Source organism: Zingiber officinale, chromosome 1A (assembly GCF_018446385.1).
Source record: "Zingiber officinale cultivar Zhangliang chromosome 1A, Zo_v1.1, whole genome shotgun sequence".
Lineage (NCBI taxonomy): Eukaryota > Viridiplantae > Streptophyta > Magnoliopsida > Zingiberales > Zingiberaceae > Zingiber > Zingiber officinale.
The window spans coordinates 132,966,070-132,993,814 of NC_055987.1; the positions used below are offsets into that span (position 1 = coordinate 132,966,070).

At 37.5% G+C, this 27,745-nt stretch overlaps 1 protein-coding gene across 1 annotated transcript; it reads left to right on the forward strand.

Annotated features, from left to right (window-relative positions):
- The first annotated feature begins 6,837 nt into the window (after nt 1–6,837).
- Nucleotides 6,838–7,257, forward strand: LOC122003164. The gene has a single exon (XM_042558533.1). The coding sequence runs from the start codon at nt 6,838–6,840 to the stop codon at nt 7,255–7,257; it is 420 nt and encodes a 139-aa protein (XP_042414467.1).
- The last annotated feature ends 20,488 nt before the right edge of the window (nt 7,258–27,745 follow it).

Genomic DNA, 27,745 nt, shown 5'->3' on the forward strand with positions numbered 1-27,745 from the left:
TTTGATTGTTCTTTTCGGTTAACCTAAAGTTATTTTAGGAAATTAAATATTAGATTTCTATAAAAGGTTTTGTCTAGTCGGTGGTGGTTGCTCCCATATCCAAGAAGGCCATGTGCCTCGCCACGTCAGTACTGGGAACCAATTATGGAAATTAATATTTAATGGAATTAATAACTTAAGGTGATTTGGGTCGAACGTGTTAAGTTCCGCAGGAGACCCAAGTCAAAACCTAAAAGAACAAACAGATTAAGTTTTGGATCAAACGTGTTAAGTTCCACAGGCGATCCAAAATTTAATTTAAAAGAACACATGGTAGCTAGGAAAAGGTTCAGACCTTTGTACAAAATTTTTGTACAGTGGAACCTCTAGGCTTTCCGAGTAGCAACCAACAAGAAGATCAAGAGGTCTTTCTAGAAGGTATAACTAGTAGTTTTTCTTTTCCGCATCATACTAGTTATTTATGGAAATAATACCAAATACAAGAGGCTTACGATTCTAGAATTTTGAATATGTTTTTCGATGTTGTGTTCTTTTGTTTTATTTTTCCTTGTGATTTGATTGTTATTTTCGGTTAACCTAAAGTTATTTTAGGAAATTAAATATTAGCTTTCCATAAAAGGTTTTGTCTAGTTGGTGGTGGTTGCTCCCATATCCAAGAAGGTCGTGTGCCTCGCCACGTCAGTACTGGGAACCAATTATGGAAATTAATATTTAATGGAATTAATAACTTAAGGTGATTTGGGTCGAACGTGTTAAGTTCCGCAGGAGACCCAAGTCAAAACCTAAAAGAACGAATAGATTAAGTTTTGGATCAAACGTGTTAAGTTCCGCAAGCGATCCAAAATTTAATTTAAAAGAACACATGGTAGCTAGGAAAAAGGTTCAGACCTTTGTACAAAATTTTTTTACAGTGGAACCTCTAGGTTTTCCGAGTAGCAACCAACATAACCAACATTCTAGCATATGAACATTAGATAAAACCCTACCCAAAGATACATGTTACAAGAAACATATTGAGCATGTCAAAATTTAGGTCTTTACATTTCCTAGATCTTTCTTTTTGGTCTTGTCTTGGTCGAAATTTTCATGAAGGTATCCTAGGTTTTTAGGCAACCAAATCTCATAGAAAAATACACAAGCTATTGTACCACAGGTGAGGGAAACTTACATCCTTTCGCTTGTGGTTTTTTTCTTAAGGAAAAAGATATCCTAAGTGCCAAGGAAGGAGAAAGCTTCTTCTTCTTGTACCTCCTTTTTCTTCTTTTGCTTGGAAGGGATAGAACTTGAAAGCTTCTTCTCGAAATTTAGTTTTCTTGGAGAGGAACTTAGCTTAGCTTTTGGAATAAGGAGAGGGAAAGGCTCTTGGTTTCAGTGAAGAATGAGGAAGGAGAAAGAAGGAGGAAGAAAAAGGGATTTAATCTCTTGTTTTTCTTCTCCCAATCTATTTATTGTTTTGCCAATGAAACATGTTTTCATTCATTCCCTCAACTCCTCTTTTCCCCCACTCCTTTAATTCCCACGAAAAAATAGAGAGAGGGAGGGAAGTAGGCAATTTACCTTTTGCTTGCTTCTTCTTTTAACCAAGAGGAAGAGGAGGTAAGCCACTTGGTTTTCTCTTGCTCTTTTGCTTAGTTTTCTTTTATTTTCTTCTCATCTTTAACTAAATTTTCATTCCTTTCTATCCAGATATTATTCATTATTCTAGTGGTTATCATACATTAATTTATCTCCATTATTTGTGGGAGATTCAAGGTTCAATCCTTGACCTCACCTCTTCTTATTCTATTTTTGGTTTCTATTTTCCCTTTTCTCTTATCCTTTTTATTTCTATGCTCTAAAGAAAATAATACCCATATACTTATCTTATAATTTCGTGGGTGTTACAACATCATTGTCACACAAAAATTAAAAATCTTATTTCTTTTAAAAGCGGCAATTTAGCAAAGGGCGCATTTAAAGATCTGAATTTACCAAAAAGCGCACGTTACTTTAACATTTACCAAAACACGCACCTTTTTAAGTGCATTTCCTATTTTATCCTCATGATAATTTAACTTTTTCTACCGCTTTTCTCCACTATTTTTTCTCTCTCTTCTCTCTCTTCGTTTTTTTTATCGACATGCAGAAAAAAAATATGAATAACAATAGTCCCGGAATCTTTTAATAACATTTTAATACATTTGAAGAAGTCAAAAAAAATAATGGACACCATATTGGAAATCCTTGGAACATCAGAAATCCGTGGGAACTAAAATGGGTCCAATCGGAGCTCTCTAGGTCCATCAGTGAGTTTCAGTCAAAATCCACTGATGGACCTAGAGAGCTCCAATTGGATCCATTTTAGTTCCTATGGATTTCTGATATTGCAAGGATTTCAAATATGGTATCCATTATTTTTTTTGACTTTTCATAGATGTTAATATATAAAATCAAAGAATCGGTAAAAAAAGACCACTTTGGGCCTGATATGGAATGAGCTAACTCTGCTCAATCCACACTAGGACCCCCAGGCACAGTCAACCTTGCAAAGTTCTGCACAAACAAATGGATTCAACATCTCGACAATGCTCATGGCAATAGTTAGGAGAGTCTATAATTGGGTTTGTAGTACAATTCTATACCTGTGGGAAGAACCTTTCAAAGATAATTCTGTAGTAGTAGGCTTCTTTTGTGGTTGGTGTGTTGTGTGGATATATGTTCTTTGCATTTTGCATCATTTTCTTAGACACCTGAAGTAATTTTCCAACAATTAGCTCATTCCATATCAGGCCCACGTTGGGCCTGATATGGAATCATATCAGGCCCACGTTGGGCCTGATAAGGAATCATATCAGACACACGTTGGGCCTGATATGAGTTCATATCAGGCCCAAAGTGGCCTTTTTTTGTTGATTCTTTGATTTTATATATTAACATCTATGAAAAGTCAAAAAAAAAATAATGGACACCATATTTGAAATCCTTGCAACATCAGAAATCCATAAGAACTGAAATGGGCCCAATTGGAGCTCTCTAGGTCCATCAGTGGGTTTTGACCAAAATCCACTGATGGACCTAGAGAGCTCTGATTGGACCCATTTCAGTTCCTATGGATTTCTGATGTTGCAAGGATTTCAAATATGGTGTCTATTATTTTTTTTTTGACTTTTCATAGATGTTAATATATAAAATCAAAGAATCGATAAAAAAGACCACTTTGGGCCTGATATGGACTCATATCAGGCCCACGTTGGGCCTGATATGATTCCATATCAGGCCCAACGTGGGCCTGATATGGAATGAGCTAACTCTGCTCAATCCACACTAGGACCCCCAGGCACAGTCAACCTTGTAGAGTTCTACACATATAAATGGATTCAACATCTCGACAATGCTCATGACAATAGTTAGGAGAGTCCATAATTGGGTTTGTAGTACAACTCTATACTTGTGGGAAGAACCTTTCAAAGATAATTCTATAGCAGTAGGCTTCTTTTGTGGTTGGTGTGTTGTGTGGATATATGTTCTTTGCATTTTACATTACCAAAACCCACTGATGGACCTAGAGAGCTCCGATTGGACCCATTTCAGTTCCTATGGATTTCTGATGTTGCAAGGATTTCAAATATGGTGTCTATTATTTTTTTTTGACTTTTCATAGATGTTAATATATAAAATCAAAGAATCGATAAAAAAGGCAACTTTGGGCCTGATATGGACTCATATCAGGCCCACGTTGGGCCTGATATGATTCCATATCAAGCCCAACGTGGGCCTGATATGGAATGAGCTAACTCTACTCAATCCACACTAGGACCCCCAGGCACAGTCAACCTTGCAGAGTTCTGCACATATAAATGGATTCAACATCTCGACAATGCTCATGACAATAGTTAGGAGAGTCCATAATTGGGTTTGTAGTACAATTCTATACCTGTGGGAAGAACCTTTCAAAGATAATTCTGTAGTAGTAGGCTTATTTTGTGGTTGGTGTGTTGTGTGGATATATGTTCTTTGCATTTTACATTATTTTCTTAGACACCTGAAGTAATTTTCCAACAATTAGCTCATTCCATATCAGGTCCACGTTGGGCCTGATAAGGACTCGTATCAGGGCCACGTTGGGCCTGATATGAGTCCATATTAGGCCCAAAGTGGCCTTTTAGTTCCTGCGGATTTCTGATGTTGTAAGGATTTCAAATATGGTGTCCATTATTTTTTTTGACCTTTCATAGATGTTAATATATAAAATCAAAGAATCGGTAAAAAAATGTCACTTTGGGCCTGATATGGACTCATATCAAGCCCACGTTGGGCCTGATATGATTCCATATCAGGCCCAACGTGGGCCTGATATGGAATGAGCTAACTCTGCTCAATCCACACTAGGACCCCCAGGCACTATCAACCTTGCAGAGTTCTGCACATACAAATAAATTCAACATCTTGACAATACTCATGGCAATAATTAGGAGAGTCCATAATTGGGTTTGCAGTGCAATTCTATACTTGTGGGAAGAACCTTTCAAAGATCATTCTGTAGTAGTAGGCTTCTTTTGTGGTTGGTGTGTTGTGTGGATATATGTTCTTTGCATTTTGCATCATTTTCTTAGACACCTGAAGCAATTTTCCAACAATTAGCTCATTTCATATCAGGCCCAACGTGGTTTTTTTTTTTTGCCGATTCTTTGATTTTATATATTAACATCTATGAAAAGTCAAAAAAAAATAATGGACACCATATTTGAAATCCTTGCAACATCAGAAATCCATAGGAACTGAAATAGATCCAATCGGAGCTCTCTAGGTCCATCAGTGGATTTTGACCGAAACCCACTGATGGACCTAGAGAGCTCCGATTGGACCCATTTTAGTTCCTATGGATTTCTGATGTTCCAAGGATTTCAAATATGGTGTCCATTATTTTTTTGACTTCTTCAAATGTATTAAAATGTTATTAAAAGATTCAGGGACTATTGTTATTCATATTTTTTTTTCTGCATGCCGATACAAAAAAGCAAAGAGAGAGAAGAGAGAGAAAAATAGTGAAAAAAATGGTGAAAAAAGTTAAATTATCATGAGGGTAAAATAGGAAATGCACTTTAAAAAGTACGTGTTTTGGTAAATGTTAAAGTAACGTGCGCCTTTTGGTAAATTTAAATTTCTATATGCGCCCTTTGGTAAATTGTCGAAAAGTCATTCTCTATTATCATAAAATCTCTTTCTTTTAAAAATTTCATTTTTTTTAAAATTCTCTCTTTATCCTCTCTCCATTATTTTTTTTATAAACCTGGTCCCAAGATTTTGATACAGGTTTATAAAAAAAAACTATAAACCCCACCTATATAGTGGGGGAGGGGTTTATATTGAGATATTTATAGTATAAATTATATGTTATAAATCTCCCACTACAGATACCCTAATGCTTACATAACGTCAATCGGTGTGCCACAGAAAAGGACAAAACTACTACATGTCTGGCCAAGAAAAAGAGGTTGATCGTGTCATAACGTATTAAATAACGGTCATGCCGTATTAATGGGCATGCCTCGAATTTAATGCTAGAAGATTATCCAGATCACGATCAAGATTTATGGTCAGGACACGTAGCAGCCCCAATGCGGGCACTGCCTTTAGTGAGTCAGGCTCACACCACCTTCAACTAGACTTTAAAGGGAGATTTGTGATACGAGATTTGTGTAAGGTTGCCATGTGTATCTTTAAGAGTCAAGCATCCTGCTTAGTCAGAAATCAATTAAACCCTCTCAAGATTCACTTAATTCCGATTGGGAGCTTTAAGCTGCCCCTGATTGGATTTACCACCTAAAGCCATAGGCCTTTCAGTCAGAAGAGTCAGCCAGACTTTTCTTTGAATCCCCGAACGACTTTCATAAATTAGCCGACTGGCCAGATGACCCTCCCCGGTCAGTAAAATCGACCGGACATTGCCTTACGATCTAATAAATAACACGTTCGACTGGAGAAGTTCTCACCTTCCCTCGACCGAGGCTTCCACTTGGGTATTACACACTCTAGCAGATCGGGAAACACCTCATTACTTCAACAAAGTCTGATCGAAGACTTCCTATTTATGCCTCGATCGGCTAATATCTGCTAATCAGGTCTTTTTCCAGCCAGGTTAGTTGAGCAAGGGTAGCTCGCTCCTCCATATTGATTTATCCTTCTTCCCTTCACTTGGCCATCGTTTTTGGTGGCCCATGATCTTAATGGGTCTGCCCAATCTAGCCGTCTTTGCACTAACATAACATAAATACGCCTTTAATGCTACAAAAATGATATGACACCACTACAACAAAAATATGCCTTTAATACTACAGAATTGATACGACATCGCTACAATCTTGCATTAAAAAAAATGAAAATCACAAACTAAGCAGGGTCAAAATCTAGTGGAAATGATACTGATTCAACTGAGTCACCAGCATCTTGGACGTGCACGCGATGTAGAAATTAACATGCCATTTCTATTATTGTTCTTGTTTGTAACGCCTAGCTCAGGCCTTAATTATTCTTTCGAAACAACGTGTCTAAGTTAATTTAATCCGTCAAGTACACTAGGCAAATGACTGATTACATTAATTCATCATCATCTTCAACTCTCCCTCGGTTTTATCGTGATCACGTTCACCCAATGAGAATTTAATCAAAATGCCCCCAAATTGAACAAAAAATTAAAGGATCGATCGTAGATATGTGGCAACGTAAACAAAACAAAATCAAATCTTCTGCCTCACACATAAAGTCAGCTCTTTGCTTTGACTTCTATTGCACCCGATGCACACATAAATAACCCATGCATCCTGCTGCTAATTACACAAGCTAGCTCAGAAAACTTACATGGCATCTCAGCTGATCGAGGAGCAGCGCAAGGGCGCCGAGGTGCACGCTGGGCATGACCTCTGCGAAGAAAAGATGAAGCAGCTCCTGGCGGAGCTGGGCCTCCCCAAGGGCCTGCTGCCCCTGGAGGAGATCCGAGAGTTCGGACACAATCGCAGTAGCGGTTTCGTGTGGGCGATTCAAAAGAAGAAGAAGAATCACACGTTTGAGAAGATCAAACAGGTGACGTCCTACGCCGCGGAGGTGACCGCCTTCGTGGACGGCCGCAAGCTGAAGAAGGTGAACGGTATCAAGGCGAGGGAGATGCTGATATGGGTTAGCATTGTGGAAGTGGGCATCAACGATAGCGCGCCCGACAAGGTCGTCTTCCTCTCCTCCGCGGGGCTGTCCAAAACCTTCCCCGCATCTGCTTTCGAGTGATGACGGCAGGATGGCTGCAAGTGATCATGAAAATAACGAGTGTTTTCTGTTATATTAATAATCAACAATAATCAACCATAAGCTGCTCCTACCTAGGGGTGGAATCGGGTAGGGACCCGTCCCGTAATCATCTTACCCAATTCCCGTCCCGATAAAAAATTGGGAATCAATTTTTCTCCCGATCCCGTACCCGACAAGTGTTGGGACCCGAATGTTCGGGATCCCGAATGTTCGGGATCCCGTCGGGTAGGGAGATGATATCCCGAATGTTCAACTATTTTCATTATACAGCAACATTTTGAGTCAAATATCAGTTCGATCGAATAATAAGAGTAGATTGCTTGGAATAAGAAGAGTAGAGTGCTAGGAATAATAAGAGTATTTTGAACATCGGATGATTAAATTCTGGAAGAAGAAACATCAAAACAAAGAAACAAATCTCTCAATTCAATCTCGTTGACACAATGCCTTTTTTCTTAGCAAGTATAAGGTTCACAAGGGGCAATTACAAAAGCAAACTTGATAGACAATAGGGCAGCCAACTTTTCCTGAGACAATAACTAGTTGCTACTATAAAAGCAGAATGAGGTCTTCCCTCGAGTCAAGAAAGCTCCATCAACTGTTGGACAACTTCTGCAGCTCCAACAAAAAGTATAGAACGTAAGATAAACATCATCAGCAATCATGCAATACCAGAACATTCATTAACTAGATACCTTAGATGATAGATGGTGTCGTATGAAACTAGTGCAAAATGTTTGGATGTAAGGCTGTCTCAAAATTTAGGGTCCTGGCAGCAAGAAATGCAGCTCCAGCAGCGACATGACGAGGTTTAAACTGAAGGCAAAGTGAAATTCTGTAACTGCAAATCAAAAAACAGTTAGTGAGTTGTAAATTTGATAGTTAAGCTGGTGTAATCAAAGCATCATACATAGAATGAAAACTAGGAAGAGCCATCAGCCAAACCATTTTGTCACAAGCAGAAAAGTGGCAATGCTACATGAGGTGCTCGGTGAATTAAAATAAACATATCAGATGTGTTGGCAAATAGAAAGATACAAGCAAATCAAGACTAGAGCAAAACATAACATACAATCCTACATACAAAGACTCCTTACCAAAATCAAAGCAACAGTCCATCTGATAATCTTCAGTTGAAATTCTGTTTTAGTGCAAAACATCCACAATTAAGCATTGACGGTACCTACAAACAACAAATATCATATAAACATAGTCTATATTCTATAGTATATACAAAGATAAACAAGTTAAATATCGACTTACTTGTGACCACTTCTTCACAATCTTTATAAAAGTTGAATTCATCTTCTGTCGGCTCCTTGTATAAGTTAATTTCTTCACCTCTAAGCCAGTCAGTAGTGCACACTAGTGCCTCCACCATTTTGGGATGCAATGATGCCCTAAATGGATCTACAACCCTCCTCCCAAGGCTAAAAGCATTCTCACTAGCAACAGTAGATGAAGGGATTGAAAAAATATCCTTGGCAATCTTAGACAAGACTGGAAATGTCGTTGTATTTCCTTTCCACCATTCCAAAATATCGAAGCTTGAGCTCCATTTCACAAAAGGATCCGAGAAGTACTTGTCCACCTCATTGGTTATTTCTGCTTGCTTTTGAGCTTTTCTTAGTTGAGCCATTTTCAGATGATAGTTTAGTTTAATGGGATCATTCTTATACATTTCCATCAAATCTTTATCTACATCGCCATCATCAATCCCATTAATATGATCCAAAGGTGAATTCCCTTTATATGCATGATACAACTCCATTAGACAATTCTTTAAACCGTCAACAAAGAATTGTATTTTACTAGCATCCAATTTCATATCTCCCAAATGGATCCCAATCATTTGAAGTTTATAACGAGGATCTAGAATGTGACCTAGGAAAACAAGCTTGTTCACCTTCTCAAGATTACCCCAATACTTAATGAACTTACTCTCCATTCTCTTAGCAACTTCTTGTAATGAAGGATCAGTAGTGTCAAGTATTGTCTCATCAATGATCATCCTCATTGCAACTATTTCCTCCCAAATCAAGGGTGATGTAGTTTTCTTGGTAGCACTAAGTTGCAATGTAGTATCATGAAACCTCTTGAGAAAATTCACAAAGACTTGTGCCTTCTCCCAATCTTTTTCCATAGGAGGCCCCACTCTCTTTTTCTTCTCCGAACCATCTACTTCTTCAAAGTATTCAACAAATTGAACATTCTCTGCCATCCTACCAAATACTTTTTTAAACTTGTATGCAACAAAAAGCATTGTATAGGTGGAATTCCATCTCGTAGGCACATCCATTGGAACGGTTGACATTTTATCCATCTTCAATAGGATAGCACACTCTCTAAATTGGTCCAACCGTGCCCCAGAAGAGTGAATATATTTCACACAATTTCTAATGGACTCAACTGACTCATTAAGAAACTTCAACCCACTCTTGACAATTAAATTTATAATATGGCAACAACATCTCAAATGCAAGTATTTACCATCAAATAATAGAGTGCCCATTTCCTTTAGCCTCTTTCCCATGTACTCCACCGCTTTATCATTCGTGCTAGCATTATCAACTGTGATAGTGAAAACTTTATCTATCCCCCAATCGCTCAAGCATGTTTCTAAAACTTTGCCAATGTCATCTCCTTTGTGAGAGGTAATCTTGGTGAAATTTATTATTCGCTTATGCAACTTCCAATCATTGTCCAAGAAATGAGCTGTGATTACCATGTAATTGATATTCTGAATTGAGGTCCAAGTATCGGTCGTGATGCTTACCCTTTGATCACCAATGACACTCTTTATCTTAGCCATCTCCAGTGCATATAAATCCCATACAAGAGATGCAATTTTCTTTCTGTTGGGAATCTTGAATCGAGGTTGAGCTTCCTTCATCATCTCTACAAACCCTGCCCCTTCCACTACCCTAAATGGCATCTCATCTTTAACAACAAATGCAACAACCTTATCTTCAAGCTTTTTTTGGCAAAAGATGTGGGGTGTCAAAGCATTATTCATGGATGACTGTGTTAAGATTGGTTGAGAAGAACCTGACTTCACCGCATTATGAGGATTCTTTTTGCATTTCTTCACATGCCCATCAATGCCATTATTCCCATGTGTTTTGCTATGGGCAGGAACTTCAGTTTTGCAATAATTGCAAATAGCAACAACAACAGTGATCTCATTTTTGTCATTTCTCCTTATAATTTTCTTGGCGTGTGACCATACATCCGCTACTTTTTTCCTTTTGCCTCCAATATCTACTACTTCCTCATGAATGATTGATGTTTTGGATGGAGATACTGCTACTGTGTGAGGTTGAGTGATGGAAGGAGAGCTACCACTTCCGCTAGATGCATCCATGAGTGAACTTATGAATGACTACAATAATATGAATATCGTTCAAAATCAGATAGTTGCACAGTTAGAAACATTCAAATATTACTAATTAAAGAGAATGCTAGGTGAGCAAGATTTAAGAAAAATATAGATTGGCAATTTCACATCATGTTAAGAAATTAGGGAGCAAGATTTAAGAAAAATATAAAACCTATCTTAAACACGTAGAGAACATTATAAGAAATTCAGTTCATCAGAAATATAATACACATACCAATACCATCATGGTGAACAAATTGATTGAATCCATATGAAAGCAACAACATCAAAGATTCAAACAGAAGTTATTGCAATAATACTCATGCTAGTAACTTGAACACTAGTCATACAATAACAAAAAAAATTGACCTGGATATTTCCATAAACTACCATAACCATACAAAATTCAACATGATCTAGGACCAAAATCCACATCCACAGGCAATCTGATAACTATAAGCAAAAATTGCCCCAGGATCCATTTATACTTATTGGACATATCAGTATATCACATAATCACAATGAACAACTAGAAATTGCATCTCCTATTCACTATAGCTTACCGCTGAAGCCTGAAGGTGGCTGCTAACTGTCGGGGAAGAGACTGTCGCTAAAGGAGGTGTGGTGGGCTAGGGTTCCAGACTTCCAGTGGAATAAATCGGCGAACGACGAAGGGCGAAGGGTGAAGGGAGAGACCGCGAGGGCGAGGGTGAAGGGCGAGGGCCAGATCGCGAGGGCGAGGGCGAGGGCGAGGGCGAAGGGCGAAGGGCGAGGGCGAGACGCGAGGGCGAGGGTGAAGGGCTAGGGCGAGACCGCGAGGGCGAAGGGCGAGGGCGAGACCGCGAGGGCGAGGAGCCGAGGATGAAGGGTGAACGAGCGAAGAGCAAACGGCGAAGGGTGTGGCGGCAGAAAACTAGGGTTTGAGTCTTTGAGATGCTGTTCAACGAGCGAAAAATAACAAACTTCATCGAGCGAAGAGCACACTGTTCCTTAACTAAAGTTTGAGATGCTAAGCCTAAGTGAACGGCAGAAAAATAACTTTAACAGTTTAATACTTTAACGTGTGTTTATTTTTCTTTTTGTATTTTTTTAAAATTATACTTCAGTTAAAGTTTGTTATTTTAATTTTTAAACCTAATTTTTTATATGATTTTTTTTTATAATAGTCGAATTAAAAATTATTATTAATATATTCGGGTCGGGTCGGGAAGCCCGTCGGGTAGAACTTATGTACCCGATCCTTTTCCCGATTTTAGTCGGGTCGGGAAAAATCCCGACCACTTGGGTCGGGAAAGATTCGGGTCGGGAAAACTTCGGAACGGCAACGGGTTGGGAGTCGGGAAGGGTCGGGAATTTTGAAAAAAATTCCAGCCCTACTCCTACCTACTCTGCATTTGTATTTTATAATAATATAATGAAATCCATTTGAATATCATTTAAGCAGAAAGAAAAAAAATAAAACAATACATTAGATAATAAAAAAATAAATATTATATAGGAAAGAAACAAAAGGACGAAGAAAATAATAATAAAAAAAACTAAAGATTATGAAAATTTTAGACTCATATAGTGTTGGAGTGAAAAAAGATTATCTGAAATGATTTATTTTAAATTTTAAATATATTAAGATATCCCTAATAGAATGTTAAGACTATGTTTAGTTGGATGTAATATAATTTAGCTTGTAATTTAGTCAAATTTATAATGTAATGTAATCTTGATTACATAACTACGTTTGATAATGTAATGTATGTAATCTGTGACTATAAGTGTGATTATATTGTTTTATTTAGTGTCCATTATTTTTTATAAGGAATGTAATTCGTATTATTATAAAATGATAAAAATATTCTGTGACCTCTATCGGTGGTCGTCGCACCTCTACTGGAGCTTGTGACATCCACTGGTAACTAGCGGCTGCCACCGCCAGTCACCGCTGTAGTTGGCAATCGGCGGCCCGTTGACAGTCGGCGACGGCCGGCGGTGGCGCCGAAAGCGGCGGCAGGCAACAGTGGCGGACTAGGGGTATATTCGACATTTAAATTTTGATAAAACGATGACCTCGTAATATAATCAGATTACATAGTATTTACTTTGTAATATAGATTACAAAATTTCACTACCTTTTATAATCAATATTACATTACATTACAGGTGCATTTGGTTCAATTCATCATCTATAACCTTGCTTATATGATTACCAGGTAATTACATAACCAAGATTATGAGAATACAACATAACCTAATGTTGTTTGGTTTAATCCTAGATAATGTAATAAAAATTTGTTTGGTTGAATGTTTTAGTGTATAGCCTAATTTAATATTTACTTTATTACCCCTATTAGATATTTTTACAGTTAAATTATTTAATATTTGATTAATTTAAAAAAAAATAAAATAAATTATTAATATTAATATTTAGTTATTATTATTTATTATTTTAGACATAACTTTAGAAAGTCACAAAAGAATTTAATTCCACATTTATCATATTTTTTCTTAAAAAAATAAAATAAAATAAAATACAATTGATTAATCCAATCAAAATGTTCATATAATCCATATCTTCTTTACCACTAGATCATCTTGACTAGAACTATCCAAGTGTGATCACAAAGACGCCAAAGAATTCAACCAAAATTTTTATCTAACGATGAATGAGAATGAGAGTTCAGCTTTTTTGGTCTCTAGCAAAACAAAGTCGGGCTTTAGCTTCATGGATTCCTCATTTTGAGGTGGTGACTTACAATGCATGAACATGGTGCTTCTTCCATGTGCTAATGAGGCGACCTTTAGCTGAGACCCATGAGCTTCGATTGTCAAAGAATCCAAAGTATAATTGATTCAAATTGTCTCCGGTTACTATACTACAATTCTAGTTCTACCAACAGCTAATGCACTTCCAAAGAAAGCATGCAATCACACACAATGGTATTTTGCCATGAAAATGTTGATTTAATCCTACATTTAAAATGAATTGTTGTAATAAAAGGAATTGAAGAAGAATTCAAAATGGTGTTGCATGTTAGGGACTGATGCTTACATTGTGGTTTTTCTCAACAAAGTCAATAACTAGCTTTCCATTGAGATGGTTAGAGCTGCAAGGAGCTAAACGAACACACAAAGTAAGTTGCAATCATCTATTCAACGATGAATCACTAGAAAATAAGACATCCAAATTAGAAGCACAATAAAAAAATATACAACAAGATTTGAATTATAAATTACTACATCACACAAATTCTATCCAAAATAGGAATCATCTAATAAGTTCAATCCAAAATGACATTCATCCAACAAGTTTGTCTTAAATAATATCATAATTGTTCAAAAACATATCAAAATATAAGATTCAAACACTTAATTCAAATATCTAATTCATGTTCAAATTGGTCGCATATGGGTTGATCTTGGAGAGCTGCTTCATCACATATTCTCTCCTAAATGCCTTTGACAATGCAAAGAAGTTATCAACCTTGTGGTCATCCTTGAGAATGTATTTTCCGACATCCATAATTTTTTGTTGAGAAAAATCAGAAAGTTCCATTAACTCATCATATATTCTCATTTTTCTATCACTGTTCTCAGTTTGTTTTTTGAAGTAGGTGGAAATTTCCTTCATCTCTTCATTCGCCTTTGTAATAACTGTGACATACTTGCTAATCTCTCCTACCAAGTCACCTAGAACATAATCAGACTTCCTTTTTTTCTTTCTAATGGTTGCCTTGTTGTTTGATGGACAAACTAAATCTTGAGTCTCCATCTCAGATTTCTTTGTTTCCTCTCTGACATATTCTTCATCTTTGTGAAATTCAGCATGTTCATCTATTTCACACTCAAATATGTTAGTTTCTTCATCGCATAAATTGATCTCTTCTACTGCATCAGCTGGGGTTTCTGCACCCACTCCTGTGGCACGATCTTTCCCCCACACAAACATTAAGTCGTCAAGGTGGGGGAACTCTTTGTTCCTTAAACCAACAACAGCCGGATGACTCTAATTAAAAATATATTATTAGCAAACAAACTCACAATCATCAAAGAAATGAAAACCTTATGAAATTATGGAAAAAGTTATCTTAACCCAATCATCAAACACATCCTTTGATGCAGTGATACATTTCTCAACATCGCTCCACCCAAATCCACTGTTATGATTTATCATCTCATTGATAGCGTGGAACTGCCTCTTCAGTAGCTTGTACCTTGACTCGATATGAGGGGTAGCTTTCAGATTGCTTGATGACACTTTAGCAGCCATGAGTTTCTCTAAATGCAACAAGTACCCAGTTCTAAAACCATTCTCGCTCTTCCAAGCTAAATCTTTGCTCAACTCAACCAGACAGTCAACTAATGCAGCATCCTCTTGTTTTGTCCACAAGTGTTTGGTGCTATGAGATTTTCTTTTAACCTTCATTGGCATTGAACTTTCTACAAGTTCAGTTGGGCTTAATAGAACTGGTTGTGAAGTTGGTATATCCTTGGCTGTTGCTACACCCTTTAGACTCTTTTGGTTCTTTCCTTCCATTGGAAACTGAAATTAAACAATCCAAATACAACATTGTGCATATGAAAAATATAATCTAATTGTTTAAATTGATAATATATAAATCCCATATACAATCAAATGGTTTAACATAAACAAAATGTTCAAACATAAACAAATTGTTCAAACATAATTAAATTGTTCAAATTTTTTCAAATGGATAATAAATTCAAATACAACACAATCAAATAGTTCAAATACATGGGAATGAAACTCAAATTTCAAGAAACAACACTATATTTAATTAACTAATGACTGCCAACTCATGAACATATTATTTGCAAGCTTGTCTCTCCATTTTATCCAAACAACATTGGTCTCACAATACCTTATCAAATTATCATCATCGTCATCGTAATCATCATCATCATCATCATCGTGACTTTCATTTAACTCAAGGACAGCTACCTCAGTCTCTATTGGATCAATTGTCATTTCAGATCTTATGAAATTATGGAGAATACAACAAGCAGATATAATCCTACATTGAGCCTTTGATGAGTAAAAAGACTTATCTCTCAATATAGCCCATCTAGCTTTTAAAATGCCAAAACACCTCTCAATGCAATTTCTCACTTGGGAGTGTTTCATATTAAAGTACTCTTTGACTGTAGTTGGTTGGTAACCTTGCCTCCATTCTGCCAAGTGATACCTTTGACCTCTATATGGTGCCAAAAATCCTTCCCCATTTGTATTGTTGGTTGCTACTCGGAAAACCTAGAGGTTCCACTGTACAAAAATTTGTATAAAGGTTTGAACCTTTTCCTAGCTACCATGTGTTCTTTTAAATTAAATTTTGGATCGCCTGCGGAACTTAACACGTTTGATCCAAAACTTAATTTATTCGTTCTTTTAGGTTTTGACTTGGGTCTCCTGCGGAACTTAACACGTTCGACCCAAATCACCTTAAGTTATTAATTCCATTAAATATTAATTTCCATAATCGGTTCCCAGTACTGACGTGGCGAGGCACATGGCCTTCTTGGATATGGGAGCAACCACCACCGACTAGACAAAACCTTTTATAGAAAGCTAATATTTAATTTCCTAAAATAACTTTAGGTTAACCGAAAAGAACAATCAAATCACAAGGAAAAGAAAAAACAAAAGAACACAACATCGAAAAACATATTCGAAATTCTAGAACGTAAGCCTCTTGTATTTGGTATTATTTCCATAAATAACTAGCATGATGCGGAAATAAAAATTACTAGTTATACCTTGTAGAAAAACCTCTTGATCTTCTACCGTATTCCTCTTCTAACCTCGGACGTTGTGTGGGCAACGATCTACCGAGATGAGAAACCACCAACCACCTTCTTCTCCTCCAAGCAAGGTTCGGCCACAAAGGAAAACTTCACCAAGGAGAAAACCAAAATACTAACCAAGCTCCAAGAGATGCTAGCTTTCTCTCCTTCTTCTTCTTCTTCTCCAAGTAGTATCCGGCCACCACAAGAGCTCCAAGGGAGAGAGAGAGGTTCGGCCACCACAAGAGGAAGAGAGGGAGAGGATGGCCGGCCACACCAAGGAACAAAAGAGGGAGAGAAATAATAGATGTTGTGTCTCATGAAGGCACCCTCACCCCTTCTTTTATATTCCTTGGCCTAGGCAAATTAGGAAATTTAATTATAATAAAATTTCCTCAATTTCCTTGACATGATTTAATTGAGAAAAATAAAATAAAATTTCCCAATTAAATCTACATTGGCCGGCCACATCATTGGAGAACAAATTGGACAAGTTTCAATCAACAATTAAAACTTCCTAATTTGTTTCCGGAAATTTTAAAATTAAAATTTCTCTTTAAAAATCTCTACATGGTTAATAAAAGAAATTTCTATAATTTTAATTTTACAACATGTGAATAATTTTTAAAGAGAAAATAAAATATCTCACCAATCTACAAATAAGAAAAGAGATCTAATATCTTTCTTTAATCTTTTGTAAATTTTACAAGAGAGATAATTTAATTTAAATTCTCTTTAATAAATTATTTCTTCCACATAATAAAAATTAAAATTAAAATTCTTTTTAATTTATTTTGGCCGGCCCTACTAGCTTGGGTTCAAGCTAGGGCCGGCCACCCAATCTTATACCTAGGCCGGCCCTAGCTTGTTCCCAAGCTAGCTTGGCCGGCCCCTATTGGGTGGGTATAGGTGGGTATAGAACTCTATAAATAAGAGGCTACGATAGAGACCGAGAGGAAGAATTAGTTTTGGTCTCCCGATAAAATTAAGCATCCCGTGTTCGCCCCGAACACACAACTTAATTTTATCAATAATAATTCATTCCACTAGAGAACTATTATTGAACTACCGCACCAATCCCAAATTACATTTTTGGGCTCCTTCTTATTATAAGTGTGTTAGTCTCCCTGTGTTTAAGATATCGAATGTCCACTAATTAAGTGAGTTACTGACAACTCATTTAATTAATATCTTAGTCCAAGAGTAGTACCACTCAACCTTATCGTCATGTCGGACTAAGTCCACCTGCAGGGTTTAACATGACAATCCTTATGAGCTCCTCTTGGGGACATTATCAACCTAGTATCTCTAGGACACAGTTTCCTTCTATAATCAACAACACACACTATAAATGATACCATTTCCCAACTTATCGGGCTTATTGATTCATCGAACTAAACCTCACCCATTGATAAATTAAAGAAATAAATATCAAATATATGTGCTTGTTATTATATCAGGATTAAGAGTACACACTTCCATAATAACCGAGGTCTTTGTTTCTTTATAAAGTCAGTATAAAAAAAACGACCTCAAATGGTCCTACTCAATACACTCTAAGTATACTAGTGTAATTATACAGTCAAGATAAACTGATACCTAATTACACTACGACCTTCTAATGGTTTGTTCCTTTCCATTTTGGTCGTGAGCTACTGTTTATAATTTATAAGGTTCTGATAACATCATCTTCTGCATGTGACACCACATACTATGTTATCTACAGTATAAATTAATTGAACAACTACAACTAAATGTAGACAATTTGACCAAATGTGATTCTTTATTCACAATGAATGTTTACAAAGCTTAGGTTTTCAGTATACACTCCAACAATCTCCCACTTATACTAATGACTAAGCTGTCATATCTTCTACCATACATCTGATTCCCATTCCCTCCACATGCCAATCAAAAGCTTTCGCCGGAAGGGCCTTAGTGAAAGGATCGCGAGTTATCTGTGATGCAATCTTGGCGATGACAACTTCTCCTCGCTTCACGATATCTCGAAGTGGTACTTGTGCTTTATATGTTTACTTGCCTTATGAGCTCGTGGTTCCTTGAGTTTGCTGCACAGCTATTATCACAATAAATTGTGATGATTTTGGGCAAACCAGAATTACATCTAAGTCCATTAGAAAGTTCACGAGCCATACTGCTTCTTTACCTCGGAGGCTGCTACATACTCGACTTCCATGGTTGAGTCCGAAACGCATTCTGCTAACACTCCTCCATGAAATGGCTCCACCTCCTAAAGTAAACATATAGCCCGATGTAGACTTACTATTGTCCCTATCGATTGGAAATCAAAATGTAACCCACAGGGAGCAAATCATCCGCTTGGTAAATTAGTATATAATCTCTAGTCCTTCTCGGTACTTTAATATATGCTTTACCGATCAATGTCCTTGTCCAGGTTACTCGATATCTGCTGACCATGCCCACTGCAAAACAAATATCGGTCTCGTACATAGCATTGCATACATAAGACTTCCTACAGCAGGAACTGCTTTCATGTCTTCTATCTCCTTCGATGTCTTCGGAGACATCTCTTTAGATAGAGCTATTCCATGCCTAAAAGGTAAGAAACCTTTCTTGGAATCTTGCATACTAAAACGAGCAAGGATTGTATCTATATATGAAGCTTGGGACAGACACAACATTCTTTTCTTGCGATCCCTTATCACTTTGATCCCAAGAATGTGTGCACACTCTCCTAAGTCCTTCATATCAAATTGTTTGGACAACCATACCCTTACGTCTGATAATACCTTGACATTGTTGCCAATTAACAAAATATCATCTACGTATAGTACAAGAAATACCACCACGTTTCCGTTACACTTCTTGTATACACAAGACTCATCCGGACACTGAATAAATCCATACGACTAGATTACTTCATTAAACCGGATGTTCCAAGATCTTGAAGCTTGCTTCAGTCCATAAATGGACCGATTGAGCTTACACACTAGATGCTCTTTACCCTTTTCAATGAACCCTTCTGGTTGCTTCATATGGATGTTCTCTTCAAGACTTCCATTAAGGAAAGCTGTCTTGACATCCATTTGCTAAATCTCATAATCCATATGAGCAGCAATGGATAAGAGTATCCGGATAGACTTAAGCATGGCTACCGGTGAAAAGGTTTCCTCATAATCGATTCCCTCTTTCTGAGTGTACCCTTTCGCAACAAGCCTAGCTTTGAAGGTTTCTACCTTCCCGTCTGTCCCTCTTTTCCTTTTGTAGATCCACTTACATCTAACGGCTTTTACACCATCAGGTGGTTTTACAAGCTCCCAGACCTTATTAGAGTACATAGACTCTATTTCAGAATTCATTGCCTTTTGCCAAGATGCTGCATCTATATCTTGGAGTGCTTCATCATATGTTTGGGGATCAGGTTCATGTTTACCCGGAATCAAGTCCGAAGACTCTCCCAAAAACATGAATCTCTCAGGTTCCCTCACAACTCTCCCACTACCACGAGGCACCGTCTGTGGTTGTGTATCATGTGTGACACGTGTTGCAGTCTCTTGTGGTACTTCATCTTGTACTGTTGGTACTAAAGTAGACGTGTCCTCTCTAAGTTCTTCTAGAACAACTTCGCTACTGGGCTTGTGATCCATTATATAGTCTTCTTCTAAAAACTGGGCATTGGTGCTAATAATGACCTTCTGGTCTTTAGGACTATAAAATAAACCACCTTTCGTTCCTCTGGGATAACCTACAAACACGCGAACTTTTGTATGAGATTCTAACTTATCAGCATCTGGTTTCAGCACATGTGCTGGACTACCCCAAATCCGAATATGTCTTAGACTGGGTTTTCGCCCATTCCACAATTCTGTGGGAGTAGAAGAAACTGATTTAGAAGGTACTAAGTTCAGAACGTATACTGCTGTTTCCAGAGCATATCCCCAAAACGAATTTGGTAATTCTGAATAACTCATCATCGATCTAACCATCTCCATAAGAGTCCTATTCCTTCATTCTACTACACCATTCTGTTGGGGTGTTCCAGGTGCAGACAATTGGGATTGAATCCCAGCCTCTGATAAGTAATTCCTAAACTCTCCTAAGAGGTATTCGCCACCACGATCAGATCATAGTGTCTTGATAATTTTACCTAGTCGTTTCTCCACATCAGCCTTGTATTCTTTGAACTTATCAAAGCACTCGGACTTGCGGAGCATTAGGTAAATGTATCCGTATCTTGAATAATCATCTATGAAAGAGACAAAATATTCAAAACCTCCTCTTGCCTGGACAGACATAGGACCACACAAATCAGAGTGAACCAATTCTAACACTTCTTTGGCTCTATACCCCTTGGCCTTGAACGACCTCTTGGTCATTTTACCTTCCAAGCAAGATTCACAAGTTGGAAAATTTTCCAACTCAAATGAACTCAAAAGTCCATCGGCTATAAGCCTCTAAATCCTACTTAAGTTAATATGACCAAGCCTTAGATGCCAAAGATATGCTTGGTTCATCTCCGAAGGTTCTTTTCTCTTATTAGAGTTAGAAGATGAGTTATAAATTTCCATGTTTTGCTTTGTGGAAGAAATTGGATTTAAAGTATACAAATTGCCAACTAATGCACCAGAACAGATAATCACTTTATTTCTTTTAATAACTACATCGTTACTGAAAGAAACTGAATATCCATCTAAAAACAGTTTAGAAACTGAAATTAAATTCTTTCTAAAACTGGGTACATAAAGACAATTTCTCAAAATCAAATTTCTATTTCTACTAAAAGATAAGTAGACGTCTCCCACTGCAACAGCTGCCACCTTAGTAGCATTGCCCATGTAGACGGTAATTTCTCCTTCAGATAGTCGTCGGGTTTCCTGGAACCCCTGCAAGGAATTGCAGATATGATCAGTGGCTCCCGTATCTACACACCAGGTGCTGGTAGATAACACCGCTAAACATGCTTCAACAACTAGAGTATGAGATATACCTTTGTTTTGGTTCCTACGAGAACAGTCCGCCTTCCAATGTCCTGCCTACTTATAGATGAAGCACTTGCCCTTCGGCTTCTTCATTCCAGCTTTAAATCCCGTACTATGAGATTTATTCACTTTCTTTGCTGAACCAGCTTGTTTCTTCTTCTTCTTTCCTTTTGGTTTAGAAGTAGAACCATTTTTAGCATAGTGAATTTGAGCATTGTGACGAAATAATCCTTCTGCTGCTTGAAGTTCTGTCAGTAGTTCCGCTAATGAATAAACCCTCTTATTCATATTATAGTTCAGGCGAAACTGCTCAAAACTTCTAGGTAGCGTTTGGAGGATCATATCGATCTGGGTTTCCCCATCAATTTCTCCTCCAAGGATCTGTATCTCGTTCAGATAAGCCATCATCTTTAGGATATGATCCATTACAGGAGTACCCTCTTGCATGGTGGCTGTCATTATTTTTCTCATGGCTTCTTGCCTAGAAGCCCTATCCTGATGACCAAAGAGTTCCTTGAGATTGTTCATAATATCATAGGCTGTTGGTAAATCTTGATGCTGATGTTGCAATACATTTGACATTGAAGCCAAAATGTAACACCGCGCCATCTCATCTGCTTTTACCTATTTCCTATGATATTCAATCTCCTCTTGGGTAGATTCACCAGTAGGTGCATCAGGGCACTGCTCAGTTAGTACAAATTTATAGCTTTCAGCAGTAAGAACAATGTCCAGGTTTCTTTTCCAATCTATGTAGTTTGGTCCAGTAAGTCTATTCTGTTGAAGTATGATGGACAGTGGGTTGAAAGACATCCTAAGAATCACAAATAACTTTTGGTCAGAACTCTAAATTTAGAATAATATTGATTCCTCAAACAATACTATTTTAAATTAACCAACACCTCAAAACACCGTGAATTTTGTATGCCACGTTAGTGTGGACGTATACAAATTCAACATTTGTAAAAGGAGGGTTATATCCCATTAATTTTATTATCTTGTCAACCTAACTTTTTGACAAATAAAATTAATAGTTGGTGTCTTTTGGTCACACAAATAATAGCAGTGACTCCGATGGGGAGGATACTATTAGATGTGTCTAAGTGTATACCATTACTTGACACTAAGTTCATTAATAAGATTATGCCCCTTCCGTTGGGGAAGATCACACGCTCTTAATTAACTTCCTATAGTCATCTAAAATTGTTCTAGTGATCCACAAACAAGCTCATCCGTTATGGAGGAAGGCACTCAGAGCCAACGCGCAAGCTTGTTTGCATCACTTATAAACCAGTAATGGAGACCATGGGATTTATTTAAAAATCCCTCTCCCACTTAGTTATTTATAAGTGAGGAATTTTAACTATGCTAGCCTACTAAGCATGTAAACTAACACATACACACAACACAATATAAAAGCAATAAATAGAAAATCTAATTTTCAACTATTATGGCTTTTATCTCTAGTTGTCCTCCGTGTGTTGTCATCCCAAGCTGCTGCCATATTTGGCCACTGCCACCAGGTCTAGTTATCGCATCCATCTCGCTCCTAGTTCCGCTGCGCCTCTGGTCCTTAGAAGGTTCCACGCTTTGCAAGATTCGATCCGCGACATAAATAGAATTTTACATTTCGATCCTATATTCCATAAAAGGAATGTACATGTATCTAGATCAAAAATAAAATCCTAATAAAACTAAATACAGCTCCTGCTGTATTTTAATACAATCATGCACACACAGATAAATGCCCTTGACATGTCCAATGGTCCAATCACACACATAATAACTAAAAGCCATAATAGTTGGATCCTGCATCCACAAAGTTAGCACATCCTACTATTAACCTGTCTAAATTATGTATGACATGTGCATAATTAAACTAAATACCAAATACACAGAGGTAAAACCCTAGCTCTGATACCAATTGTTGGTTGCTACTCCGAAAACCTAGAGGTTCCACTGTACAAAAATTTGTATAAAGGTTTGAACCTTTTCCTAGCTACCATGTGTTCTTTTAAATTAAATTTTGGATCGCCTGCGGAACTTAACACGTTTGATCCAAAACTTAATTTATTCGTTCTTTTAGGTTTTGACTTGGGTCTCCTACGGAACTTAACACGTTCGACCCAAATCACCTTAAGTTATTAATTCCATTAAATATTAATTTCCATAATCGGTTCCCAGTACTGACGTGGCGAGGCACATGGCCTTCTTGGATATGGGAGCAACCACCACCGACTAGACAAAACCTTTTATAGAAAGCTAATATTTAATTTCCTAAAATAACTTTAGGTTAACCGAAAAGAACAATCAAATCACAAGGAAAAGAAAAAACAAAAGAACACAACATCGAAAAACATATTCGAAATTCTAGAACGTAAGCCTCTTGTATTTGGTATTATTTCCATAAATAACTAGCATGATGCGGAAATAAAAATTACTAGTTATACCTTGTAGAAAAACCTCTTGATCTTCTACCGTATTCCTCTTCTAACCTCGGACGTTGTGTGGGCAACGATCTACCGAGATGAGAAACCACCAACCACCTTCTTCTCCTCCAAGCAAGGTTCGGCCACAAAGGAAAACTTCACCAAGGAGAAAAACCAAAATACTAACCAAGCTCCAAGAGATGCTAGCTTTCTCTCCTTCTTCTTCTTCTTCTCCAAGTAGTATTCGGCCACCACAAGAGCTCCAAGGGAGAGAGAGAGGTTCGGCCACCACAAGAGGAAGAGAGAGAGAGGATGGTCGGCCACACCAAGGAACAAAAGAGGGAGAGAAATAATAGATGTTGTGTCTCATGAAGGCACCCTCACCCCTTCTTTTATATTCCTTGGCCTAGGCAAATTAGGAAATTTAATTATAATAAAATTTCCTCAATTTCCTTGACATGATTTAATTGAGAAAAATAAAATAAAATTTCCCAATTAAATCTACATTGGCCGGCCACATCATTGGAGAACAAATTGGACAAGTTTCAATCAACAATTAAAACTTCCTAATTTGTTTCCGGAAATTTTAAAATTAAAATTTCTCTTTAAAAATCTCTACATGGTTAATAAAAGAAATTTCTATAATTTTAATTTTACAACATGTGAATAATTTTTAAAGAGAAAATAAAATATCTCACCAATCTACAAATAAGGAAAGAGATCTAATCTCTTTCTTTAATCTTTTGTAAATTTTACAAGAGAGATAATTTAATTTAAATTCTCTTTAATAAATTATTTCTTCCACATAATAAAAATTAAAATTAAAATTCTTTTTAATTTATTTTGGCCGGCCCTACTAGCTTGGGTTCAAGATAGGGCCGGCCACCCAATCTTATACCTAGGCCGGCCCTAGCTTGGTTCCCAAGCTAGCTTGGTCGGCCCCCTATTGGTGGGTATAGAAGGTGGGTATAGGTGGGTATAGAACTCTATAAATAAGAGGCTACGATAGAGACCGAGAGGAGGAATTGGTTTTGGTCTCCCGATAAAATTAAGCATTCCGTGTTCGGCCCGAACACACAACTTAATTTTATCAATAATAATTCATTCCACTAGAGAACTATTATTGAACTACCGCACCAATCCCAAATTACATTTTTGGGCTCCTTCTTATTATAAGTGTGTTAGTCTCCCTGTGTTTAAGATATCGAATGTCCACTAATTAAGTGAGTTACTGACAACTCATTTAATTAATATCTTAGTCCAAGAGTAGTACCACTCAACCTTATCGTCATGTCGGACTAAGTCCACCTGCAGGGTTTAACATGACAATCCTTATGAGCTCCTCTTGGGGACATTATCAACCTAGTATCTCTAGGACACAGTTTCCTTCTATAATCAACAACACACACTATAAATGATACCATTTCCCAACTTATCGGGCTTATTGATTCATCGAACTAAACCTCACCCATTGATAAATTAAAGAAATAAATATCAAATATATGTGCTTGTTATTATATCAGGATTAAGAGCACACACTTCCATAATAACCGAGGTCTTTGTTTCTTTATAAAGTTAGTATAAAAGAAACGACCTCAAATAGTCCTACTCAATACACTCTAAGTGTACTAGTGTAATTATACAGTCAAGATAAACTGATACCTAATTACACTACGACCTTCTAATGGTTTGTTCCTTTCTATTTTGGTCGTGAGCTACTGTTTATAATTTATAAGATACTGATAACATCATCTTCTGCATGTGACACCACATACTATGTTATCTACAGTATAAATTTATTGAACAACTACAACTAAATGTAGACAATTTGACCAAATGTGATCTTTATTCACAATGAATGTTTACAAAGCTTAGGTTTTCAGTATACACTCCAACATGTATAACCAGCATCACACAAATAATAACAACCTATAAATATTACAAGTGAACATGTATTAATATATAGAAGAAAAGATATACAAACAAAATATTTGTTAACTATATTACAAGTGACTATTCTTTTATGACCATTATAACTTAATTACCTTGAGGAATCTTCAAGCTATTTCTCTACTAATAGCATCCCTTAAGACTCTACCATCTGCCGCAGATCCTTCCCAACCCGGTAAGACATAGCTAAATTGCATATTCAGTGTGCATACACCCAAGATATTGGTTGCAATTTCACCTTTTCTGGTTCGATACCTAGGTCTATCATCTGCTGGGACTTCGACATTAATATAAGTCCCATCTAATGCTCCCAACAACCCTACACTCAAAAAAGTATCATAAAATTAAATTAATTTTATTGCATACATTAAAATAATTAAAAACAAATTTATGGAAATTATATACTTGTACCTTAAACCATTTCCACCTCTCATCCGTGTGATTTTCTGGTATTAGTTATGGTTTCTCAAGCAAAATATTGTGTAACCTTAGAACGGAGTTGAAAACTAAATGAAATTGTTTACTAACTATCTCACTGGATCTAGATGTTTGGTGTTTTAGGACCATATTCTTCACATTATGTGCAATAATGTGAAGAAAGATATTACAAGTTCACTAATTGACATATTTCTGGTTCCTTGTAATTTGTCCATGAGTCGTCAGCAAATAACAAAGTTTGGCTAAAGTCCTTCTATCCATCCTACAATTATCCATGCATTGTCGATCACTATGAAAAATCATCTCATTTAAGTTTATAGACCTAATATTATATCTACACAATGGTTGATCACCATATGTTATTGTTGGTGCGGGAAGCATCCGACGATCGAACCTATGTTTTGATTATGTCAAAGGGTTCAAAGTTAAGGTGTTTTGTTTTCTAATATGTTGAACAAGTTTGCAGGAAAGTCCTAGCTACGGTTAGGCAAGCAGAAAACCTTAGGGGGTGGTAACCCTAAGTCATAGGGGGTGGTAACCCTAAGTCATAGGGGGTGGTAACCCTATGCGGAAAGTCTTGGCGGGTCGAAGCTTCGGAAAAAAATCCTAGGGGGTGGTAACCCTAGGTTAAAATCCTGGTGTCGCGAACTGGGTAGAAGACTAGATGGGTCGAGGACCGGACATCCAACATGAAGACCGGAAGATCAGACGTTGAGCAAAACTCCAGTCGATCTGGAGGATCGCACTGGCAACAGGTAAATCTCCTGAGAGGAGTAGGTGAGGGCGCGTTCCCCGTAAAGGGAACAATAGGCGTCAGGTCGACCTAGGGTTTCCGGATGGAAATCCGAAGTCAGACCCGGATAGTCCGATGACTATCGATTATATCACTTATAATATGTCTGTGCTAACTTTGTTTTGCAGGGGTTTGTGTTTGGAACTAACACATTTTACAGGAACAAAGAAGCACATTTTGCCCTCGGATGAACAGTGTCCGAAGCACCTCCATGGGGCTTGGAGGCGCCTCGGGTGCAAGCCGAAGCCAGCTATCCAGAGGAGCTGGAGGCGCCTCGGAGGAAGCTGAAGGCGCCTTGGACCAGGCGTTGGAGGCGCCTTAGAGCAGCTTGGAGGCGCCTTCAATGGGATAAGGCGCGACCAGATCAGAGTTGATTCACACGTGCGACTCGGCGCCTGGAGGCGCCTCGGACAGGCTTGGAGGCGCCTCCAACACTGTTTAAAAGGGGGTTCGAGGCAGAGGCTCAGAACAGACATTCCAAATCAGTCTTTCATCGACCTACTGCCTACGTGATGACCTTGAAGTACTATTTCAAGTTACCGATGACCCGGAGCTCCGATATTGTTTGATTCTGTCGTTGGTATAAGTTTTCTTTAATTATTGCACTTATTGTAACTTACATTTGTACAAACTCTTTGCGCGATATAGTTGTTGGCCACAGTAAGCGATCAACGATCGCGGGCCTTAGAGTAGGAGTCGCCACAGACTCCGAACCAAGTAAATG

Coding starts and splice junctions, on each gene's coding strand:
- LOC122003164 (XM_042558533.1), top strand. CDS start 6,838: ATGGCATCTCAGCTGATCGAGGAGCAGCGCAAGGGCGCCGAGGTGCAC.